The sequence below is a fragment of the Schistosoma haematobium genome, chromosome ZW, assembly GCF_000699445.3.
Source record: "Schistosoma haematobium chromosome ZW, whole genome shotgun sequence".
Taxonomy (NCBI): Eukaryota; Metazoa; Platyhelminthes; class Trematoda; order Strigeidida; family Schistosomatidae; genus Schistosoma; species Schistosoma haematobium.
In genome coordinates this window covers 33,469,518-33,493,356 of record NC_067195.1, presented here as the reverse complement: position 1 = coordinate 33,493,356, position 23,839 = coordinate 33,469,518, and the positions used below count along the sequence as shown (strand labels likewise).

General features: G+C 35.8%; 1 protein-coding gene across 3 annotated transcripts; it reads left to right on the top strand.

Moving 5' to 3' along the window:
* Window positions 1-6,598: 6,598 nt before the first annotated feature.
* Window positions 6,599-22,793, top strand: MS3_00003344 (uncharacterized protein; the record flags this gene model as incomplete). 3 transcript variants are annotated; one of them, XM_051211109.1, is made up of 11 exons in its annotated part: window positions 6,599-6,794; window positions 6,825-6,867; window positions 6,902-7,037; window positions 7,073-7,173; window positions 7,206-7,262; window positions 7,298-7,355; window positions 8,830-9,138; window positions 10,161-11,257; window positions 11,814-11,917; window positions 13,416-13,509; window positions 21,925-22,793. In XM_051211109.1, the coding sequence occupies 8 exons, from the start codon at window positions 6,599-6,601 to the stop codon at window positions 10,746-10,748; spliced, it is 1,488 nt and encodes a 495-aa protein (XP_051071143.1). In that variant the 3' UTR covers window positions 10,749-11,257; window positions 11,814-11,917; window positions 13,416-13,509; window positions 21,925-22,793. The 3 variants fall into 3 exon arrangements, with proteins under 3 accessions (XP_051071143.1, XP_051071144.1, XP_051071145.1); XM_051211110.1 differs by lacking the exon at window positions 21,925-22,793 and having other exon boundaries at window positions 6,599-7,037; window positions 10,161-10,744; window positions 13,416-16,237; XM_051211111.1 differs by lacking the exon at window positions 21,925-22,793 and having other exon boundaries at window positions 6,599-7,037; window positions 7,206-7,355; window positions 10,161-10,744; window positions 13,416-13,740.
* Window positions 22,794-23,839: the final 1,046 nt, after the last annotated feature.

Below are 23,839 nucleotides of genomic sequence, written 5' to 3'. Positions count from 1 at the left end.
ACTTGTGTGCACGAACCATTTTCTTCTTCGCGACCAGAGTACAGCTGCATCTCTCCTGAATATATCCTTTTCTTTCCAGATTAGGTCTTGTGGGTTTAACTTAATACGAGAACCGTCAAGATGAATCTGCTCATTTCTGCTGCTGTTTGACTGGTCTTCCCGGTGTCCCACTTTGTCCGTACACTACATGTACCTATATTAATTGTTGCTCTGGTCGCTAGAAGGTGTGTCGACCTCGTGACTTCCGTAGGATTTCGGCTTTCATCATGAAGTATCATAACTCTTCCTTCAACTCACAGGACAGAGTTTAAGTGGTTTAATTTGTTTGTTCTGGTCAGCATTTGTTTATAAAGGTTGTTTTTTACGGAGAGGATTGCTAACCTAATGCCAAACTCTCCTGCTTTACCTGGAGTTGGGACCGGCAGTAACTCTAGATGAGCTACAGGTAGAGTTGTCATCAGCATGTTCATATATGAAATTCAGACTTTTGAATACATCATCCATGAATCTCTGAAAAATATATGCAGCATTCTTGAAGCCGAAACGTATGTGCGAAAATTCGTAGAGGCTGGAAAATGTAATGATGACGATTTTAGGAATGCCATCAGCAGCCATGGAAATTCGGTTATGGGCTTTAACGAAGTGGATTTCCGAGATCGTTAAAGGCATCCGTCAGATCGTGAATGCGTGGCAAGAAATATCGGTCAGAAATGGTGTTCTCAATCACTTGCCGATGGTCACCAGTTGGACGCAAATCATTGCTGTCCCTTTTAAAGATCATGTGCAAAGGCGATGTCCATGTGCTGTTTGATGGCCCAATGATTCCCAAGTCCATCATGTAGTCAAATTCATTTTTAGCTGATCTCAGCGTTTTGGAAGGTAGTCGGCGGGCTTTCGGGAATACACTTAGTTCTACAGTCGTGACGTGATGTGTAAAATTAATGGTTATACACAACGATTCCGGTCGCCTTTGGTAAAGCTTGGGGTACTTATCGAGTGTTTTTGATTGTGACTGTGGAAGATCTACAACCAGAAAAATAAGTTACACAGATAGTTAATTTACTATTGTTGTCTGCTAACCTCCGTTTGCGCTTGTTGATGAGTAGACTGTGGTGTTAAAGCAGGTCTATGCCAATGGTTGGTATAGAAATATCTGCAACAACGGAGACCCAGTGAATGAGTCCGCGTGAACTTACATCGTAATAAACATATCTCTGACCGCGTGTGGCAACAGGTTTTCTATCTGCCGCCTGTAAGTCGAAGATCGGTTTGTGAAGATGGTCGTTAGAATTGAAGGAAGGACGTTTCTGTTCCAGTGTCGAAGAAGTAGCGAACGTTCATTATCACATAGGTGATGTTCAACAGACGGCTATGTTCTCTGGCCGCGGTTGATGTTGACGCATTCCAGCGAGGAAGTTTCGAAAAAGTTTTCTTGTCGCACAGTTTTAAAACTGGGAAGATTCATGGTTCCCTGGAATTTCTAAATGACTTACCATGGATGTAGTGATACCGGCACCACCCAGGGTTATCTGCCTCTTGTGGTCCTGAGGGAGGTCTTTTACGTGGAGTTTGAGAGCGTCTACGAATATGATGAATATGAACATATTGAGTGACAGTATAATAGGGATCTGCAATGTCGTTTTTTGTCGTTTGGGGCTTTTCTTTGACAGAATAAAGCTAGTGGCTGGGTGTTCCAGTGATCACAAGAATTCGGTAAGTAGATGCAACTGGTTCGTCTTCAGCGTTGTTCTGACATGAGACAAGTAATACTCGCACCTGTTTTAGAGGCTTGAACAAGAAAAGTTATCAAAAGGGGCCCAGTATCGAATGTCGAATACTTACAGAACTATTTAGATTCAGATTCAGATTTGTGTAGTAAGGACAGAAGGCCTACAGCCTGTGTTATTCCTTTTCTAGTATGCTTCTGTGAGTGTCCAGGCTTCTCTTGAAAGAGTCAATTGAAGGTGCGGATACCACTGCTTCAGGCAGCAGGTTCCAAGTATTGATGACTCGGTGTATGCCACGGGCATTTTGTTCGTTCTTGGCTTTTCTACTCGCCTGCTATGTCCTCTGAGGTGTCCCGATCTAGTGGGAAGGAAGAGAGAGAATAAGTTAGGTCCGAAATCATTTCTTAGTATTCTGTACATCAATATTAGATCTCCCCTTAGTCTGCGATAGGACAGAGTAAAGAGGTTCAGTTTTTCAAGCCGCTCTTTATATGATAAACCCCGGAGTTCCGGAATTGCACGCGTAGCTGCCCTCTGTACCTTTTCTAGTATGTCTGAGTCACCTTTTAAACAGGGGCTTGCAGCCTGAACACAGTTCTCTAACTTAGTTCTCACTAAGGATGTGTATAATGTGGTGAACATGGTAGTATCAAGCTTAGTGAATGTCCTTTTTAAAGCCCAGAGGGTTCGAAACCCCTTAACTGCGACCTCCCGGCAATGGGCCGTCGTCTTAAGATCATTGCTCACTGTCACCCCTAGGTCCTTATGAGACCGGACTACGGGTAATGACACATCCCCTATGTTGTACGTATTGACCTTTGAATCCCCCAAGTGCATGTAGACACACTTTTCCGAGTTGATAGGCATTAGCCACTCTTTGGACCAGTTTATCATATTATTTAAGTCCGCCTGAAGAGTAAATGCGTCTTTGTCTCCAGTTATAACTCGCCAAATTTTTACATCGTCAGCGTATAATAACATTGGAGACTGTACTATACTTGTAAGATCATTAACGTACATTATAAAAAGTAAAGGACCTAGGACGGAACCTTGGGGTACTCCACTAAGTACTGGTCTCCAGATGGAGCACCTGGAATTTATTCTTACTTTTTGCCTACGACCTACTAGGAAATCCTTAATCCATTTTAAAAGAGGTCCGGCAATACCAAGGTTTGCCAACTTCAATAGCAGTCTATTAGTTGGCACCTTGTCAAAAGCCTTACTGAAGTCTATGTAGACAACATCCACTGAGTTTCCATTGTCTAGCGCATTAATCCAGAGCTCCCTAGCTATAAGGAGGTTCGTTGTACAGGATAGACCCTTTCTAAAACCATGTTGTGCCATGTTCAGCAAGTTATTGGTTTCCATAAATGCTGTTATGGTCCGTTTGATTATCCTTTCCAGTATTTTAATTACAACACTGGTGAGGCTTACGGGTCTGTAATTTGATGGAACTTGTCGTAGACCAGTTTTATGTATGGGAGTGACGATTGCGTCCTTCCAGTTCATAGGTAACACACCTTGGTCAAGTGACTTTTTGAATATCACAGTCAGTGGGGCTGCGATATATTCGGCAATATGTCTCAAGATTTTAGGGTGTAGTTTATCTGGTCCTGTTGACTTCTCCATGTTTAGGGTGCTAAGAGCCTTAAGCACATCGTTTTGGTCGAAGTCCACGGTGAGCAGCTGGTTTGTTGACTCTGTAATTGGGTCTGGTTCTTTTTCTAGAGGAGGTTCCTGAGTGAAAACTGCCCCGAAGTAGTCAGCCATAACCTCAGCTTTTTCCTGATCTTCCTCTATCATTTCAGATTCATTTCCTACTTTAATTAGGTTAGGAATCCAATGATGCATCCTTGTTCTGTGGTTTATGTACGAGAATATTCTCTTGGGCTGCTCGAGTGCAGATTGTGCCAGCTGCATTTCATATTTTCTTTGAGCTTCCCGAATGTTTGTTATACACTCGTTTCTTATCGATCTGTAGCGTTCCATCGTACCTGCTGTCCCAAGGCGAATGGCAACATCCCAGCATTTCTTCTTTTGTCTTAGTAAGCGTCGAATATCCCGCCCTATCCAGGGATGTTCGTGCTTCTTTTTCTTTGGGACAGTCCAGGGTATGTATGGTTGAGTTACCCGATTGTATAATTGTCTGAATAGAGTCTATGCCTCTTGTACTGATGCCTTTGAGTCAATTTCCCAGTTCTCAGCCGATGCTGCGGAGTTAATTGCCTGCATATCTGCCTTCCATATGTTAGGACGGGCCGGCGCAATTGTTTGAGAAGCAATTTCAGCCATGAATTTGAATAAGATGACTGCATGGTCACTTCTCCCAAGTGGTGGGAGAAAAGCCGTTTGACCAACGTCATCACCGTGTGTGAAGACTAAATCTAAAAGAGAGGAAGAGTTTCTTAAGTCGTATCTTGTGGGATCTCTAATGTGTTGGAATAATGCTAGTTCAATCGAGGTTTCTAACAGTTTGGAGTCGAACGACGATATAGATGACTCTACTTCTAAGTTAACCCAGTTTATATATGGTGCATTAAAGTCGCCTACTACAAGGCTTTTACCGTTGTTACACCAGGACTTAAGTTTACCGAGGAGAAAATCATCTGCTACACATTCTGGACTGCGATAAACTACAACTACTTCAATATCTTGCCTTCGGCATTTCAACTTACATCTCACCAGTTCACATGTCCCTGAAACATGTGCTACTGTCTCAGCTAATTTTATGGTTAGGGTACTTTTTGTGTACAGAATAACCCCGCCTCCCCTTCGGTTTAATCTATCAGCCCTACTGGTTATGAAACCAGTCAATTGGATTTCACTATCTAATACTTCTGATGTTAACCAGGTTTTCGAGACAGCAATAGCGTCCGGTTTTTCTTTATCCACCATTGACTTGAGGTTCTCCACTTTATTTAGTAGGCTGCGAGCATTTGTGCAGCATACCTTTAAGTCTGTGGAGAGCTTTCCCTTGCCACCCAGAGTGACTTGAAGATCGTTTTGGTCGGAACATTTACAACTTGAAAACCCTTAGGAATGAGGTTACGTTCCCCGTTTCGGCGACGCTCATTTATTTCCGTTTCTGCAGCTTGTCTCTTAATGCGATCAGCTAGGCTGAGGTCCTCACGGACATATATTCCGGATCCAATCAGTTTACGTGAATTACTTAGAACCAGGTTCCTTTCTTCCGCCGTGTTGAATGTAACCTTTAGGAGGCGGTTTTTATGAGGACTTTCGGAATCCACCTTTTTTCCTATTCTATAAAGCTTACAAATACTAACTCCTGAAACTGTATCTGGGAGTAGTTTACTTAATGATGTCTTAATATGATTGAGATCATGTTCAAATCTTGCCTTTGGTTCAGTGTCTGAAGATTCTCTTATCTTATGAAAAATGACTGATCTCTCAGAGAGATCTGTCTTTTCACGCGGTGAGGATTTTTCTTCTGATAAAGTCCCTTCCAATGTCTTGCTGACCAGCTGCGTTTTGCCTACAGTCTTTTTCTTCTTATTTTTTTCTTCTTACCGAAGTCCATTTGTCACCACTCAGAACAGCCACACCTGGACTATGTGGAACGGTGACAGTTTTATCCGGATCTTCTATTTCGACTAGAGGTGTATGACTGCCGATGTTAGTATCAAGCGACACTTCATTTCTCGTTAATGTCAACGGAGATTTCACGCTCCCGTCAACCGCAGTCAGGTGTTTAATGGGTCCAGTAGCAGCACTTACTACACTGACACATTCTTCATCGTCAGTGCTCCTGTTATCAGTGCTTCCATCATCGTTTTTCTTGCAGGCCAAAGCCAATAGGCCCATAGCTTCCTGTATTAGTACCTTTTTATCCGTACAGCAGAACACACAAAGCCAATGCGAGTTAGGCTTCGAGCATCTTTTGTAAGCCGTCGGACTTAGTCGTGTACACATTTTGTGATACCACTTTTTACGGTCGTCACACTGCATTCCCTCCTCAACGGAGAACAAACAATTTGGTTGCCCACATTTGTGAGTCTTACCAACCATTGTAATTCGATTTAAAAGGTCTAAAAACAAAAAATGATAACAATGTGAACACAAGTGTTAGTCAAGGACTAAAAACAGGTACCCAGGACAAAATGTAGCAAAAAATTTCAAACTTTGACCAAAGAACTCTTAGTTAAAGTAGACCAAGAATGCTTTTTAGTGCAATAAGTACCAAAATCAAGTATAATCACAAGTACAAAAATCACTGCCCTTTTTGAAATTAGCGCGGGATGTTACTTTGGGGATTTACTTACTGCTATAGAATGAAGAGTGTTATTGCCAATCAATTCATACTCAAATATACAAATTTGAAAATTAGCACTCTTCACACTTGTTATAATCCTGAACTATCGTTCGAATTTCTCCTATTAGTAAAGTGACTAACTGTAATTTGTAGTCACCCCCTACACCACGATGTATCTTATTATCCTCGTTCAATGGATGTTTTTCTATTTCCTTGCATGTATGTGTCTAATAATCTACCCAGTCACATTTTTGATGTCATTCAATTTTTTCGTTTATTGTTTTGGCCTTTATCTTCTATCTGGTTCCATTTATCCGAATTCCTAAGTTCTTCATATTACAACCAATCAGTGTAATTCCCTCTAATATGATAGCTGATAGTTATAAAAACCTTACTGTCATCGAACAAACACGTCAATTATACCCAGGAAACATTAATATCTAAATAACTATACAGTTAAGTTGGATTGGTGCTGCCGAGTTACTGTACTACCCACATTGAACTAAACAAATGAATTAGAGCTGTACATTACAGTCAAGAAGCGAGGAAGTAGAAATGGACTGGTTTACACCAGTTTGTAACAAAGGTATCAGATATTAGAATGTGCGGGTCTTGTGTATTGGATATGGCAAACGTTTCAAGTACTGCGTTACCCATACGGATGTACTCCGAGCGTCTAAAATATTTAGAACATAAATTAGTACAAGACGGGTCTGTGTCAATTTCCTTTTTGAATGGGGAACCAGTAGAAAGTTTTCAGGAATCTGTGGATGTAAAGCCAGGTGTTCCTGATAATGGTAGGTGTTTTTCGACTAAAATAGTTGTAGACTTAAGTCCAGCCTTGGCTGGAATAGGTATTGGGGTTGCCAGGTTACTTTAAGCGAGTTTACTTAACATCTTTTAGCATGTTCTTAGAGGTCTTATTATCACATCCATTCATTGTAATGAGAAATCAGTGTCAAGTTGTGGAATCCAGTCTATGTCTACATTTAACCCCTTTCACCCTCATACCTGTTGTTCGGAAGTGTATACAATCTCAAGTAAACTTTTGATATAATAATCTGCAATAAATCAGGGTCTATCATTTCTTTGGAAGGGGTTGGGTAGTGTGTTTATCATTCGTGGTTTAAACCTTATGACTGAGAATCTCGTTTGTGAACTTACACCATTACCCAAGTAAGCAATTAATTTGTGTATAATATTTTCAGGGAGGTCTCCAAATTAAGTTCGTCCAGACGCCTCCTAGGTCATCTTCTTCTCAAAGTGTAAGTTGCTGCTGTTATTATTTATTCTACTCCAGTTGTTCATGGGTTGTTCTCACCCCATTTTTCGCAGCAAGCATTGTTGAACTTATCCAGGTGAGTTAGTGTGCTGTATTTTCATGCTTTCATTTGTTTTCGTTGTTTGTTTGTCTACTAAGGGATGAACTTGACCAAGCAGTTTTACGAAGATCAACGTTGTTTGATTACCCTAGGAAATTGACCATGGACAATCAGCTACTAGTTTTAACTTCTTCAGTCAGTCGGCTACAAAGTAGGACCAGGCACATATATGCATCGGTCCAGGTTGCCATACCACATTAGCACAGCAAGATGAACACCGGATTCATAGGAGTGGTTAAGTCAGTGGTGGTGGTCAGAAGTCAGATGCCATAACAGTTAGAACACCTCTCGACGTAGACTTGATATCGTCACATATAGATACGTTTCGTTCAACTTTCGTGGGTTATAATTTAAAGGATTCTACTTCCAACAATTCAGTTGTAGGTTGAAGTCTCACTATATTTGCTTCAGTTTTAGTAAGTTAGGCGGACTCTAAACACGCGCAATCGACTCTCCTTAGTATTTTACTGTAAATTAGACGATGTAATTCAGTCCCGAAATAACGTTTTTTATTTAGAGATAGAAATACACCGAAACCATCCTTGGTTTGTTACTTAAGGTATGTAGATGACTTTTTGTTCACTCAGAGTTCCCACCAAATAGAACATTGTCGTTTGCCTACTCCAATTTTGCTAGTGAACTTTCTAGTAGTAGGTCGACCCTTTAGGCCAATGAAGTTTTCCAAAGTATAACTGAAGAATTACATAAAAAAGAATTGACTAGTTCAGATAAATACTTCCTGATATACTCGATTGTAAACATTTACGTTTTGCAAGTGCTTACTGTTTAAAAAAGGATATGACATTTGAACAACTTAAACTAACTGATAGTTCCGTGAATTCAAATTACTTGTTGTATTCACGGCTTGTGATAGATTGTTCAAAAAACCTTCGTAGTATTGAATATTTGTTTCTTCACCTCCGGTTTAAAAAGTGGACAATTTCTTCCGTAAATATGTATTTTCCCGATTATATCATACCCAGTTTAAGTTAACTGAATTATCATTTGTATGTCGATATTACGTTAACTATATAGGACTAATGAGTTCGTCTCTCCACATCACAATTATCAATTTTCAAACTTGTTCTCTGTTCCATCTACCAACCTTTGGGCATTTCTTTTATATGTGGTTCATAGCTTAGTAAATGAAAATCAACATGTTTATTGAGTTTAATTATTTACTTATTTGCTATCGCTAATCGATTGTTTACACACTGCTTTGGTCTGGTCATTAATTAGAACCTACTGAACTATACCTTAGTTCTAGAACTACTTTATCACAACACATTGAACCAGTTCAAGTTGCATGAAATATTTTCGAACGAAGTAATTTCGCTACTATATGTATAGTTTTGTTTATTTTGAAAACGGAAATTAGTATTATAATTACACATATTAATTTGACTAAAGCCATTTTCTTTTTCGTGTTTTAATCTACAAATGTTTTTAGTCTGATAAAGCTTCTGAACCAACCACCCTTCTTTCTTGTGTACTCGATGGTTTTTATCGCTTATTTCACATGCCGTCATCCCCAAGATTAGGCTCACCAGGTTCAATGTTTCGCAGTGGTCATATTATCAAAAGCATCCCGATTGCGTCGTCACGTTTGCTGCCTGTTTGGCGTCTCTTTCCTCCTGTTGCTTTACTAAATGTCGGTCATTATGTTGTTCGATCGTTTGCAAACACTGTAGCTTTATATTATTGGAGTGGTAATGAGGATCGTCTTGAACGAGATGCGGAAATAAACTTCAATTATAAGGTATATCAAACAGTTCTGTTTAAGCTGAACTAAATTATGCGTTATCTGTTTCTTAAATGATCTCTGATAGTCGCACAAACAACAAAAGTATGATCCTGTTTATCAGTTATCAGAATGGTTGTTTTAAAGTAGCTGTTTTGTTGGTTGATTTACCTTTTGTTAGCTTAGCTCTGCAATGTGTTGATATGAGTAGTGTATCCCCATATTTTCATGTCTAGTGAACTGACATTCGAAATTGGGAGTTCAAGTCATATGTATATAATTATGGTCATAATTTATTAACAAAGTGAATCGCAATTAAAAAGTGAAGTGAAATTTTACTGGCAAAAAGATGTTAAAAGAAAAACTAAAAAGAATAGGAGCTTATTTCCCCATATATTGGTATATTAGGTTTCTTTATTCACAAAAGTTTTTAAACAAGCCGCTTAATCAAGTCCACTTGTATTTCCACTTTTTGAGTTTTCATGGCATGGAATTTTTGTCACAAAATAGTGACAACTATCGATTGTAAATATGTCGTGTAATGACACTAGCTAAATGAAGATGTGCCACTGGAGTTTATATCAAAATCTTTCCGGATCGTAGAATAGCTGCGCAAGAATGTCACCTTCACATACTGAACGTTATTTATATGTAGTCACGATAATTAGTGTTAAACGGTCGGCCATTATTGATAACACCAACATATGATACGAATTCACTAGTGCCATTAACGATTTTGATATGCTGGGGATATACATTAGACAAAAAACTCTCATATTAAATGTCTGGGATGATATGGTATTGGTTTCGTGGAGTTAAAGATCATAAAGAATCTTAAGAAGGTTTTTGTGTATAGGTCTCTCATGCTCCGAGTTTCCGTGTTACAACATTACAAGAACGAATTTCCCAACATTTTTGTACCACTAAAAAACTGACGATGTGTACAATGGATTTGGGGATTTCAGCATACATATTACCATGTTTTTTCCGAGAGTATCTCGTATTTTATTAATAGAAACTTATTTCTTATCAAATTTCAGACTGAAGGTTTTAATCGGAATAAGTGTTCTCCTGGATTTCCTACACCAAACATACATACATCTATTAGTGAGTGTCATACAACGGATATGGATACTTTAACTTACCAACGTCAGGACACCGCTTTGCAGGCTATTTATGATCGTTATTATGCCGACTTGTTCGCTGGGATGACAGCTAATTTTGTCGCAGATGTTGTACTTTATCCAGTAGAAACCCTAGTACTACGGTTATGTGTTCAAGGCACTCGTACGCTGGTTGATAATATGGATACGGGTGATGTAGTTGTTCCCATTGTTTCTTCATATGATGGATTTTTTGATGCACTTCGCTCTAGCTTGGGCTCGTCTGTTGGAATTCTGGGTCTTTATAAAGGTTTTGGTGCTCTTATAGCTCAATATACCCTACAGGCACTGTTTATTTTTGGGGTCCGTTGTTTGTATGAACATCTTCTTTGTCTTTGGGCTCCTCCACCTACTGATAACAAAGTTTCCTCAAAGTCAAGTTCCAGACCAAATGTATCTACCGCGTTTGAGGGCTTGGAGTCAGTTGCTGTTGGTGACTCTCCGTCTATTGTTAATAACTGGTAACTTCATACGTGTTATTGTTGTATTAATTTTGATGAGTAAAATTCGTCATCGTTGTACAGTTTCATGCTTATACATTCAAACATCACATTTACATCCTAACTTCACCTACTGCCTATTTTTTTCATTTGTATCATTTCTTGGAGACTATCTAGGCTAGAAATAAGTTGGACGTAATTAAAAATGTAGACTTTCAATATTAGAAAATCTTTTTTATCTCTTTAACAAAAGGAAGCAGGATAAAATTTCCAATTTTCAATTTTCACTCATCATTTGTAAATTGATTTTTGAGAATTATCTGATTGCTCATTTTTAGATTTTCACATATTAAACTGTATTCATGTGAAATTATTGTATATTTTCTGTTTCTGTTGTTGGTTTAAGCCATTTAGAAAATGAAGAATTTAATTTTTCTCGTTGCTCTTTTAAATTACTGGGTCACATATGGCTACGTTAGAATACGATAAAATGATCCAATAGGTTTATTAGTTCTGAGTAGTGTCGAAAATTTGGTACATCAATCAATATTAAGTTTGACTGGAAAAAGAATTTATATTCAATTACTTCGTTATTAAGAAATTCGTCATTTTACTCGCTTTTGATGTATTTGATGGTGTTGTAGACTACTCTTTAATCATTGTTATAATATGTTTTGAATATGCTCTCAATTTCCCTAATTATGTACACTCAACTAAACATTTCTGTTAGACGGGAATAAATGTGAAAGACTTCTTCCTTTCTATTTCACTAGTTGTATGAACTCCCAATCACTCATTCGGTAGATTGTCTGAGTTATTACAATCGACTATGCAGCTTCTGACTCTTGATCTGAACCATATGTGAAATATAGCCTTTTTGTCTTAGTTCATCCTTGTATATGGAATACACGTTTGGTAATCTCAGACAACACTACGGAATTTCGACCAAAATGTTTGTATTTCGTGTTACGTAATAATGTGTTGAAAGTTGAGCATAATATGAATGAAACACTATGTGCCGATTTGCCGTGTTCACTTGTGACATTCTCGTTCATTTTAATATATTTCACATTTCTTTTCTCTTTCTAAGCTATTGCAAAATATAGCTGCTGGAAACAATGAACCATTGTATGGTATTCTACGTTACTGTCTGCCTATTTGGTGCATTATGACAATCTTTGTGCTCGAATAAGTGTAAGTGTAATTTCTACATATTTCATCCCTAGATGATTATCATCATAAGTACCCATACGAATTGGGATGACAAAACAGATATTTGTAACTATGAATCTACTGCTTCTAAATAGTCACACACTACTTTTGATATCCTCTCATTTGATTCAACTTGTAGCATTATATAGGTGCAAGAAGAATATCTGAACCAATTTAAAGTGTTTGTGGATGTTTACGTTTCAGGTATAACATGTAAATATTTTGGAGAAACATCTAGGTATTTAATTAGGTAATCCTAGATTAGCTTTCAAGCAAATAGACTAACACTAATTGTTTTCAGGAAAATTGCTTTAGATTAATTTCTCATAGAGTTGTCCCTGTTAAATGAACGTTTGAAATTGAATTACATTTCTTATATTTCACACTACAAAAAGTTACTAGATGGTACGGTCGAGGGTGGGGAGAGTCAGGTCTCCCTCTCGAAATGCTCTCACATGGCCACGCGTATACAGTCAGTGCCAGGGAAGTCCTACTCACTGCCTTCTTGCAGCGGGGGTGTTGTTTACTAGAAGACGAGACTGGGTCAATGGATATGGAGCATCCACTTAGGGAACTTGGGAAACCCTGATTCCAAACCAGTGGTGCACATGGACTCCAGGATCCTAAGGGAACAAGTGGCGTGTGAACCACTCATCGGTCATCGTCTATCATGGGACGACTGCATCTCCTAACGTTGCTCCACTGCCTTGTGGATCAGACCTTTAGGTCGAAGGCTCCGAGTGTGGCCCCCTAAAGAAACCACCTGCTTCGGTCTGGGCAGCCGAACAGTACCACGGCCCACGCACAAATTAAGTGACTTGTGTAGTGCATATGTATTTTGGCATGAAACAGCTTATATCAGTGAAAATAACTTACAGGTACTTTAATTATATATATATATATATATATATATATATATATATATATATATATATATATATATATATATGGTCTATTTGTAAATGAGAAAGAGCACTAAGTAGTTTTTGCGTAAATTGCAAAATAACCGGAGCGATAGGCCTAACTAAGAATTTTAGTGAGTGTTTTAACAAGGCTTAAATTCTTTTGTATATTGTAACTCACAATTAAATTTTTACTAGAATTTGATTTCTGGAAATTCACAACTAAACCTTCCAACCAGTCAGTCATACTCAGCATAGAACCTGGTACATATGTGCGTCAGTTCAATTAGCCACGCCACATCGACGCAGCGAGATGCCGTAGTAACATAGGTTCTAGAAAAATTAGCCATAGGCATTAAGACTCGAGGAAAAAAATATTTAACCTCAACAGAGTGGTCTAATGTCTTCAGTTACCTCTCACTACAAAATACAATAATTTCTTCCGAAATCATCCTAACCATTTAGTACAGTATAATTGATCGGTTCCATACCATTTTTCAGTCAATTTTGTTTCACTTTTAGTATATGATTTCCTATCAATAATGACATAATTTTGATTCTCTTATCATTTAATGCAGAAAACAACTATAATATTTATGTGAATGTGATTGACAAATTTATTCAAGTACAACCAGAATGTGTTTTTGAAGGTTTTCAAAGTTAAGACATCTGGTAAGTGACGGCTGTTTCAGAGGACAATCTTCATTACGCATAATAAGCATCATCTTATTTACTCTTGGTGTTATTCGGATAATATTATGCTTTGTCTTGGCATTAGTAATTGAATCCAGGTTACTGATAGCTGCAGACCTAGTATTTTTGAAGAGTAATACTTACCAGCAACAGATAATATTTTTTGAGAATAATTATAGATTCATGATTTTTTAAGTCTTAAGTTTTGAATTCTTAACTCCCTCTCTCTCCAATTTCTCATGCTGCTGCAGTAAATCGTACTTTTCGTATCAGTAGTTTGATATTGTGTAGTGGGTTATTGGATTTTCCGTCGTTCAAGGTTAATTATTAAGTATATTTACAAATACTTTTGTAATGATATCGAACTTATTAGATATGGTAAAATTTCTTTTGAAACAACCTGTCTTCTTCCTTAAGTTCGTATCCGTTCAGCTGGCGTATCGATGTGTGACCTACTCATTCAGTCATAAACTATGGGATCATGTGTCTTTTCTCACTATTCGATCGCCCTTAGACCCCAATTTCGTTCCCATCTTTAAACTAACTTATCAATATCACAAGCTGAACGAGGTGAATTTTCCATTCTTTATAAAAAGAGTAGCTGTTTTTAAAAAAATAATGTGATCATTGGGAGTTCACTGACTTGAATGAATTGACAAGATATAATTTAAATGAAAGTTATTGATTTTAGCGTAGTGTACCCATCAGTAATCATTATGATTCCCCATTAATTACTGGCGTATTGTTCTAGACTTTATAGGCACTCTCAGTGCACTTGTTAAATCTTAAGTCTTCTCAAATAACAATCTCACTTATTCAACTACCCTCATTCACCGAATTCATTCCGTATAAATTTAGAAGTTTACTGACGATAAACATTTACAACTTGGTCATAATGTGCTGATAAATCTATAGACGCTTTTATTCTAATGATTACGACATCGAAATGTCAATAACAAAAGTGAGAAGCTTATCCCCTGATATCAGTCAATAAACTTAGGAAAGTATGAATTCTGAAGAATAATTATGACGCAATGTAATATCCAATAAAACCAAAAGTCAATAATCGTTAAGTACGTTTTTTTCATCGCTTTTATCTCCGCTTTGTTTTTGATCACTTAGGGTGCGTTGTTTTAGGAAACCCACTTCTTACTTTATCTGTCAGGATGACCAGTTTATGCATAAAAATAACATACTCATTGAGTAAAAAATCGCCTGTCACTTGTTCTTCCTAGTTATGGGTTACTAATCATTCTAGGATGACGAAATTTGTCTCAACTAAGAAAATGTTCATTGTTTTTTTTCTGTAACACATCACTGCAGTATTATCTGTAGTTGTTTTGGCTCACATCGAGCCATAGAATAAATACATCAAACAAAGAAAACGAATAGTTTGTCAGTGATATGTGCTTATTGTTATATTTTATGGTCTGTTAATTATATCGAGATACGATTGTCAACTAGAGAACAGTGACTTATCGACCGAACCAATAACGCCTAGAGTTCTTATTGATCCTTTTTCTGCCTAGCATTGCCTGTTGAGTCCAGAACGCAAATATCAACCTCCCTTATATGAATCATATACTTGGTTTACGTTCAAATAAACCATACCGCATCATACCATGAAATAGCAAGTAATAATTATACTTTTCGATAATGCAATGAGAAGACGAATTTTATCAGAATTATGTGATATATCTGCGCAATACATTTCGAACAATCTGATCACACATAATTATTAAGACATTTTTATATGAAAATCAAAAGGTCAACTAGACAGGTTAAAGGTGAGCTGCAACAAAGAAAAAAAAATTATACAAAATCAGACCAAAAGTTGGCTGTGATTGAGAGAGACTAACCAGTAAATTTGAGAATAATAAATCGCATAATGGTAGTCAATTGGTCAAATAGAAGCTTATAATAAGAGGAATAGAAATATATACAGTTTAGTTTCTTAACAGTTATACAGTAAGAATATATGTATAAAATTGGTCCATAAATAATTATTAGCGGTTACTATTCATTTATTCTCGTTCAGTTATAGCACTTATTAAACACGGAGACACATTAACCTTGTAAGCCGCTTCACTGACAATCTGTATTTGATAGCGAATGCTTTAGTTCTGTCAACTACGTAGGGAGTACTAGATTTTTAATGTATTCTGTTCATCATTTACTTAATCACAATAAATAATGTTCGGGAAGACTACGGTTTGGATTCAGGGTCGTTCTAATTGGCGCTCTTCATAATAACACTTATGCTTAGACCATAGCATCGAAGTGATCTAACTTGGAAGCCTATCATTTAAATGGATTGAAAGTATATGATGAGTCGTAGTAATGATGTCTAACGTGGATGCAGTGTTTATGCTCTCAATTTTTGTTAATAATTCAGCAGTGACATCACTTTTAAAAGGAAGATTGTGATAAATCTTTTCTTAAGCCGTCTATTGAAGGTACTTTCGTTGTAGCAGTGTTCAAAAATGTTTTTAACTCCTGTCTCTTGCTCTTTAAAAGTACTTTCTGGGTAAGTGGTTTTCGATCATAATGCCAAATAACAATTGATAGAGTTTGCTAGTCCTTAATCTAGTATCCTCATCTGTTCGTAAACAAACTTTTCAGATATTTTCATACTATTTATTTATTGTTAGTAGCTTGTACATTCATAGGAATAAAATATTAATTTTATCTGGTTGAATAAAGTACTCGACGATGAACCCAACTGAAACGTAATTTATAAATAGCACTGTGTTTACTGAACACAGTTACGTCAGGCGATTGTAGATTGATTTAAATATTATTACAATAGGTTGATATTTTGCGATTTATTTTGTGTAGATAAATTTATCAACGAAGCTGAGGTTTTAAGCCACACATCTAAGAGTGGTAAGTGTTATCACAGTATATGGAGGCGAATTCGGCCTTGGAATAGAGTCATTTCGCAGTCGGACCATACTTTTACTGCCCCCTTTCTTAATCGTACTCGTTGTACAAATATTAGAGTTATGTGTAAATACCCATTACAGTTATCGTTGTGAACGACTACTAAACCATACAAGATTGTTAGCCGTTATCGATTGCTTTATATTCAATATTTGGTTCAAGAAAATAGCGTAGGTTTGAAAGCAAAGTCAATTTAAAAATATCTGTCTTTATCACCTCATATCTTCACAAATAGTATGTGCTCATAAATAACCAAGAAAATTTATATTATTTCACTCTATAAATAGTATTTATCGTCGATCAAGGTGTTGAAGCATCCTTAAAGGTGCGTAAAGAAATTTAATTTAGTCAATAGAATAGTTTATTCTGAGGTTTTGTTGAGAACCTGAATGTTTTATAAGCGATACCGATGAGCGTCAACACGAGTCCAAACTAAATGTGTCCTGCTAACCTTTAGGGATATAAATTAATTTACCAATATAATTACGTGAAGAAAACTTTTACGATCAAAAAGATGGGTGTTGTGTCATTTAAAAAAAACTATCAGCAATGATCGAAATTCTTATCAAATATGAGTCCGTAATTCAGTAGGGGAGTGCTGCTCAATTTGAACTTAATGTGGTCCAGGAAATTACGTAATGGTCCAGCGACTAATGAAACATTTTGGCGTGAACATAGTCTATGGATGAATGACAATTGTCCAGTTAATCAATAAAAAGAACAGAATAATCAAATGTTATTTTGATATCTAATTAGCGATTGTAAAAATACAAGGTGTGAAAAGCAGTGGCTTATTAAGGACAGAAAATAGATATGAAGGTTATGACCATAATAGGATGAGAAGCTAGAAATTTAGTTTTTATACACAAAGATTATGCTTTGATCAGTGATCGGGTGGAGACTGATGTACGTAAGTTTCTAATTATCAACAGCTTTAAATAACTTCTGTTGACTCTGGATGATTTTGAAAGTGGGTACTGCTGAAGCACTGTAACCGTAATCTACGAGATGTTGAAGGATTGGACTATTGACTGACTTGTGTAGTACTTTTAACAGATGGGGTAATGTTTGATCATGTGTTTACAATTAGCTCTCCGGGATACCAAGTAAACTGATAAATTTACACTAATGTAGCAGGAAGTTGAAGATTGTCTTTCACGCACTTCTAATCAAAGGCTGCCTAGAGAAGACAATGCGAAGTTCAGCGAAGTAGAATGTTCTCAGAGTCTCTTTTCCGGATTCTTTGGTGAATTATCTTTAAATTCGATGTTGATGAAGATGAGCTTGCATCGTGCTATAGACACAGGCTTTACTGTTTCTTCGGATTTCTATCAATGATCCTAAGTGGACAACCGTTGTTGATAAATATTTTCTGTAGTTTATCAGTTTTAATATCAATTGTATCATAAGTACAAATTTGTCTTGCTCTCATTATGAGCATGAATCCAGTTTCTCTTTCGACTCAATTTGACCGGAATTCGAAATCTTATGTCTTTGCCATCCTAGATTGGCTTCTTATAATATTCAGTCCTTTTTTATATTAATCAAGTGGATAATTATCTTCCATCTTTTTGGAAAGACTCCAGGTCACCTAGTTTGTGAATAAGTGTTGGTTCTTCCTTGTAATGATGATAGCGAGTATAACTGAGGAATTTCGGTAAAATAGCTCAGAATCGTTAGCAATTGCACAGACGCATTGACTTATTGTTTTCTGTTGGAAATCGAGCCCCGAAATCTCGTTATGTTATTTTTACATTCTTAATCTTTTCTAATACTGCTGGTAATGTTACTAGTCCCACTGCTGTGGGATTTGTAATAATTTTATCTCTATGGGCTAATATGCTATGGGAACCTAAACCAATACATATCTATCAGGTTCTACTCTGCATATGACTGACTGAACTGTGAGTATAATGTCTCTGATACGTAATTCTTCATAACCTTTTTAATTTTTGGTCAGCTTTTACTCTTCGTGAATTTTTCTCAAAGTCACGTTGGTCTCATATATACATTCTAAAACTGATGACGTTGCTTTCTTCTGATCTTATTGTCCTTATGTTTTCATAACCAGTTGGCTGTGTTGTTCGTTTTTTATGTGATTGGTTTCCCTTTAACTTGCTGATTGATAACTTAGTCTATCTTTTTATTGCGAATGGACCCAAATATCATGTTTCTAGAAACTCAGGAATTTTTTGAGATTTCCGTGCAGAAATTTTGACATTTTCTCAATCGATTATAGTTGTTTCGGTTCATTGACACAAGTAATAATTTATTGTCTTTTCGCTCTTAGCCTCTATTCGTTCATACAGAGGTGAGGAGAGCGCCTACTCTGTTCAGTGTAGTGCTTATTTCAATTGATATGATTTATCGCAATCAAACTATCCAGAACACAGAACGTAACATCAAAAGTTAATAATTTTTGCAAAGCATTCTTTTAATAATGAAATGTCAAACGGGACACATTTTTACGGTTAATGAATCAAGACAGTTCATGTAACCATTTCTAAGACTAGTTTTTTTGGCTTGTATCCAATCTAAGAGATGGTAATAAAGGGTAGGAATTTGTCGTATTTTGTTAAATTTAATATTTGTTATTTCGGAGTCCCTGTTAGAATTTTTTATTCGACTCAAAGTATGTAAGCTAATAAATACATTGTAACGTGCCAAGAGTAAATTTGTATATGCGTGTTTCAATTTATTTTACAAGCTTACATAAAAACGTCTACTGTGTTACTGTCCCACTGTTTCTTCCACCAAACTCTAGTAAGTTAAGGGGAATGGAAAATAAGTATTTGAATTTTATGTTTTGTTTTGAACACGGTAAAAATACTGTTAGATATAAACGATGTGAAACTTTTCCTCTATTCAAGTGGTGCAGATCTTTATCTGAGTGCTGATATCTTCAGTTAAAACACATTCCACATAACTCCTTTGTAATGTTTTAATTTAAAAATATAGCGAACGAGTAGACTTAATATGTCATAACTCCGTGACTATGCTCACTTCAATTAGTTGAATTTTAGGAACATGAGGACCAATAAAATTATCTAGCTACTCAAATTTGTGTAGATCTATAGGTATTCGAACTTCCTATATAATGATTCAAAGGCAAGTATACCAGCTACTAGACTGTATTATAAGCTAATCGAGAATTAAAAGCTACGAATATTTATTTCTGATTCAGCTGTTGACTATTTGTTGCAAATTAATCATTCTGATTCCATAAAATACCGAAAATATGCATCATAATGCAGTGTCCTCCCCTAGGACAAACCAACCAGGGTTTAGTATTGAATTTAACAGCTAGGAAGATATAAACATTAAAGTCTTACATGAAGTTCGAAAACGTGCTTTGTGAAATTTTATTAGAATACAATGTTTGTTATCTGATCTACAGTGGAGGAGACAATATTATTTTGCTTCCATTACTTATTTTTACCTAAAGTATGTATGTATATATAATATTCATGTACTTTAAATACGTTGATATAGAGATGTCGATTGGTATTGGAAATAACAAAGAATTTAGATTTATAAAAGCAAATAGGATCGAATAAACAAAAATGTTATTGTTTACCTTTATAAAATTGAAAATAATACCAAAGCTAGATGTGAATGGGTCTTCATGAATCAGAAAAAGTCATAGACTTATTCCTAAAAACAAAAGTGTTGATCATGTTTCAAATACCAGGTAAAATTTTGGTTTGGTTATTGAACCGAAAAGTAGGTAGAAAGTGTTAACTAAATTCATAATAATCTTCCTGAGGTTAAATAGAACCAGTAGAAGAATTATTGACTACCATGTTTTTCATAATAAAACTCTCAGTATTCCAGAAAGTGAATCATGATGAGATGAAATTCAACCTGTTAGGTTTATGAGATTATTTACCACACTAGTATTAATTACTCAATTTTATCTAGTCCAAGTAATGTATATTTAAAATTCTGTGACAAACGTGTAGCAATCGTTTCACTGGTCATTTACTATAGGTACAGTTTGCATAGGATCTGTAATTGTAACGGGTCTGTCAAGAGATTCATCCACTTTGTTAAGTGACATAGCTTCGCACTAATCTTCTTATAATAATTGGGAAACACGTGTATTTAGTAATTTATTATTAAACTTAACAATACAGATTATAAATGAATTTTCAAACTACTTCGGCTAGTAAAATATTTGTTAAACTGACATCGTAGATTGGGATGGATTCATTACGGTTTTTTATGGTTCGGCTTTTCCACATATTTAATACAAATTGATTGAAGTTGAGAATCTGTCTCATTGGAAGCTAACCTAGTAGTCCAATTGTTAGGCGACCACCATGGATGGGTCGCGCGTGGGCACTGCCGAAAAACGCGAATATTAAAGGGATATAGTCATCCAACCCACTATAGTTTTCAACAGTACCTGAAACGAGGCTAATCTGGGACAAATTCCTACATAAGTATTAACTTGTATGGAGTATCCATCTTGTAAAAATGTCTATAAAAACAACTTCGACCTATTTAGGATCGTAATAATAAATATAGAGTATGATGCAATTAATTACATAGAATATCCGTTAACCGCTATTAGTTTAGTAAACGAAATTGTAAAACGAAGCACTAGGAGTGGAATGTTCACAGTAATAATAATAATTCTTCATGTACAAATAAAACCTTCGGTGATCAAGTTGTAGAGGTCAGAAATTCAATAAAATTATTATCGCAACTGGATAGAACGAGGAATGTGTTATCAAGAAAGACATCTACGCATTTATTTAACATTTTCTGTCAACAGAAGATTTATGAAATCACATTTGGGATCTGACGTCACATGGTCTGGTGTACTTCTCAAGAAATTATATCCAGATAGTCAGTTATATAAATTACACGGAATTAGTCTACGCCGTCTGTGGAGTTTACTGTATTATTATGTGGCATCGAGTCGCGGTTGACTATGATCACCACTACAAGAAGAATACGTGCCAGTTAACCGATAAGATCCTCCGTAGGCCAAATATCAGAAGGCAGTTGATGGTTGTAGTCGAGATGTATTTGTTGGCGATCTCGTAGTATCTAAAGAATACCGAGATCGTGCCAGGCTACAAGTGTGGTTACTGAGCGTGACTGAATTCGTGCAGGATCACAATCAACGGAAGAATGTATGTATTTTGGTACAGTTAAACAAGTGAATACGATAAAACAATCCCTGGTACAATTGGTTATAATAATAGTTGTTTCCATTACACCAATCGCGTTCTCTTGATAAAAGTAGGTCACTACAAGTACGTTATAAAATATTAAACATAGAAGAGAAATCAGGTATACGGACCATAAGATCAAACTCACGGATACATAAAATTTTTCTCTTTACTCCCTTTCTACGTTTTCAGTCAATTATTTACTCGTGTTCGCAGTTTATTAATCATCCATTCGTTCCTGTATTGTTCTGCTATATTTGATTTTTAGTGAAACCAAAGGGTGGCTTTTCAATTTTTATTTCGAGTTACTATTTCAAATATTCAGTTCAATTAATAATCCAAGGATTCTAATTGATTATCAAAATGAAAAAACAAGGAAGTTGTCAAGGTTTTGAAAATAACCCTGTACTATTTATCGATAAAATTATTTACTGTGTATTTATATGGTTAAAAAAAATTTTCATTACTTTTTTAATAACATAAAAATGTTAAACCATTGAAGATCCTGACTAGTAAAACCAGTCTTTTTAATAGTTTCGTTGAGAGAGCATTGAAGCTACTGCAAATAATATTAATTGGGCTGACGGATTATAAAAAAACGTTAATGATATTTTATGGCTCTAAAACCTGCGCCAATTACATAAAATAAATTCTGTTATAACTTTGAGAATAATATAATTGCTTAGTATACATATATATGCTGAGTATGATCGGATACTTACTGTGAACTACTAAGTTTAGTTTGATAATTCCTGTGAACTACATCTACTTATTAAATCTACCTAACGATGTTCATGCTCATTTAGACTTCTAATTACTGGGTATTGTTGAGCAGTCCTCAGTAGTGCTCAGGGTTAATCATCAAGTGTAATTATTAATCTCAAAATAACATTTTGAGCCTAAGCTTGCAGTATTAACCGTTCTATTGACTTTTTCTTTTTCACCAGTCTATTTACAAAGTGGTGGTAGTAGACGAAAAAGAGATAACGGACACAAAAACGTGTGTTCGGTTTTAATATACGAAAGTATTCTTATGAAATTTATTTTAAGGTAAACTATCTTAGATCAAATAAAGCCAAAATTATTTTTGTGTAGATGGATTATTTAAGAGATATGCAGTACAATTGTGAAAGGCTCAATTGATTGGAGAGCAAGTAATTGACAAAAATGTTTTCCTCTCACTGCCTATGATACTTAATCATGTTTGTTTTTTAGTTAATATTTTGTATATAAGTATGTCATTTTATTGGGAAAAATAATTTTCTCCTGGCTATTGGTCTTGTCTATAGTCTCAAGTCGTTCGTGGCTTACGTCCATAATTTGGCCTTTTGAGCAGTAATCACTTGGCTACATCGTACCGTTGCACTTGGTTTATCGACCAATACGTTTTTCCATTTTAACAGTCGAATATTCGTTCATCACGTAAAATTGTAATTCATAACAATATTTCACAACGAAAATATTTGGCATCATTTTTTGTGGGTCAATTCAATATAATCATATTGAATCTAACCAATTATCTCTGTAGCATGGAAAATAAATATCCAAAATGTTGCGTTACAATTTCAAATTACATGTGATAGAGTTTCAGCATATTTCGTATAAACATTTCAGCTTTTTCAGTAAACCAATCATTTAAATTATTAAAAATGACAGTATAATAATAAGGTAATCGATGTGAGTACAAATGAAAATTATGAACTTTAATGAACAGATTAAAATATAACTAAAATTATGTTATAACAACAAGTGAATTTACATTAAGATGGAGTTAATGAGAATTGTCCGAGTACAAGAGAGGATGCAAGTTGACGTATATTCAGTGTCTGGATATAGATCCCTAGACTCTGTGTTCATTATCAATGGAAAAATATTGAACTTCAGATGCAAACCAGATTAAGTAATCATGGTCTTGGATTGCCAGATGAAGCAAATATTCAGTTTGGTGTAAATTAGTTTTTAGCTTTAAGTAGCCATTAGTTAAATATACCAATTAATCTAAAACTCAAGGGATGATGCTCGGAATCTTAGAAAACAATTTTCTACACGAAAAATAAACTGATGAGTTTCACCATCGTTGTTTGAGAGTCTCTTGACGAAGAAGAAATCTACAGGTGGTAATATCGCTTTGATTTAAAGTAGAGTTGCCTCAGAACTAATAATGTATAATTTGTGTTAAAGTA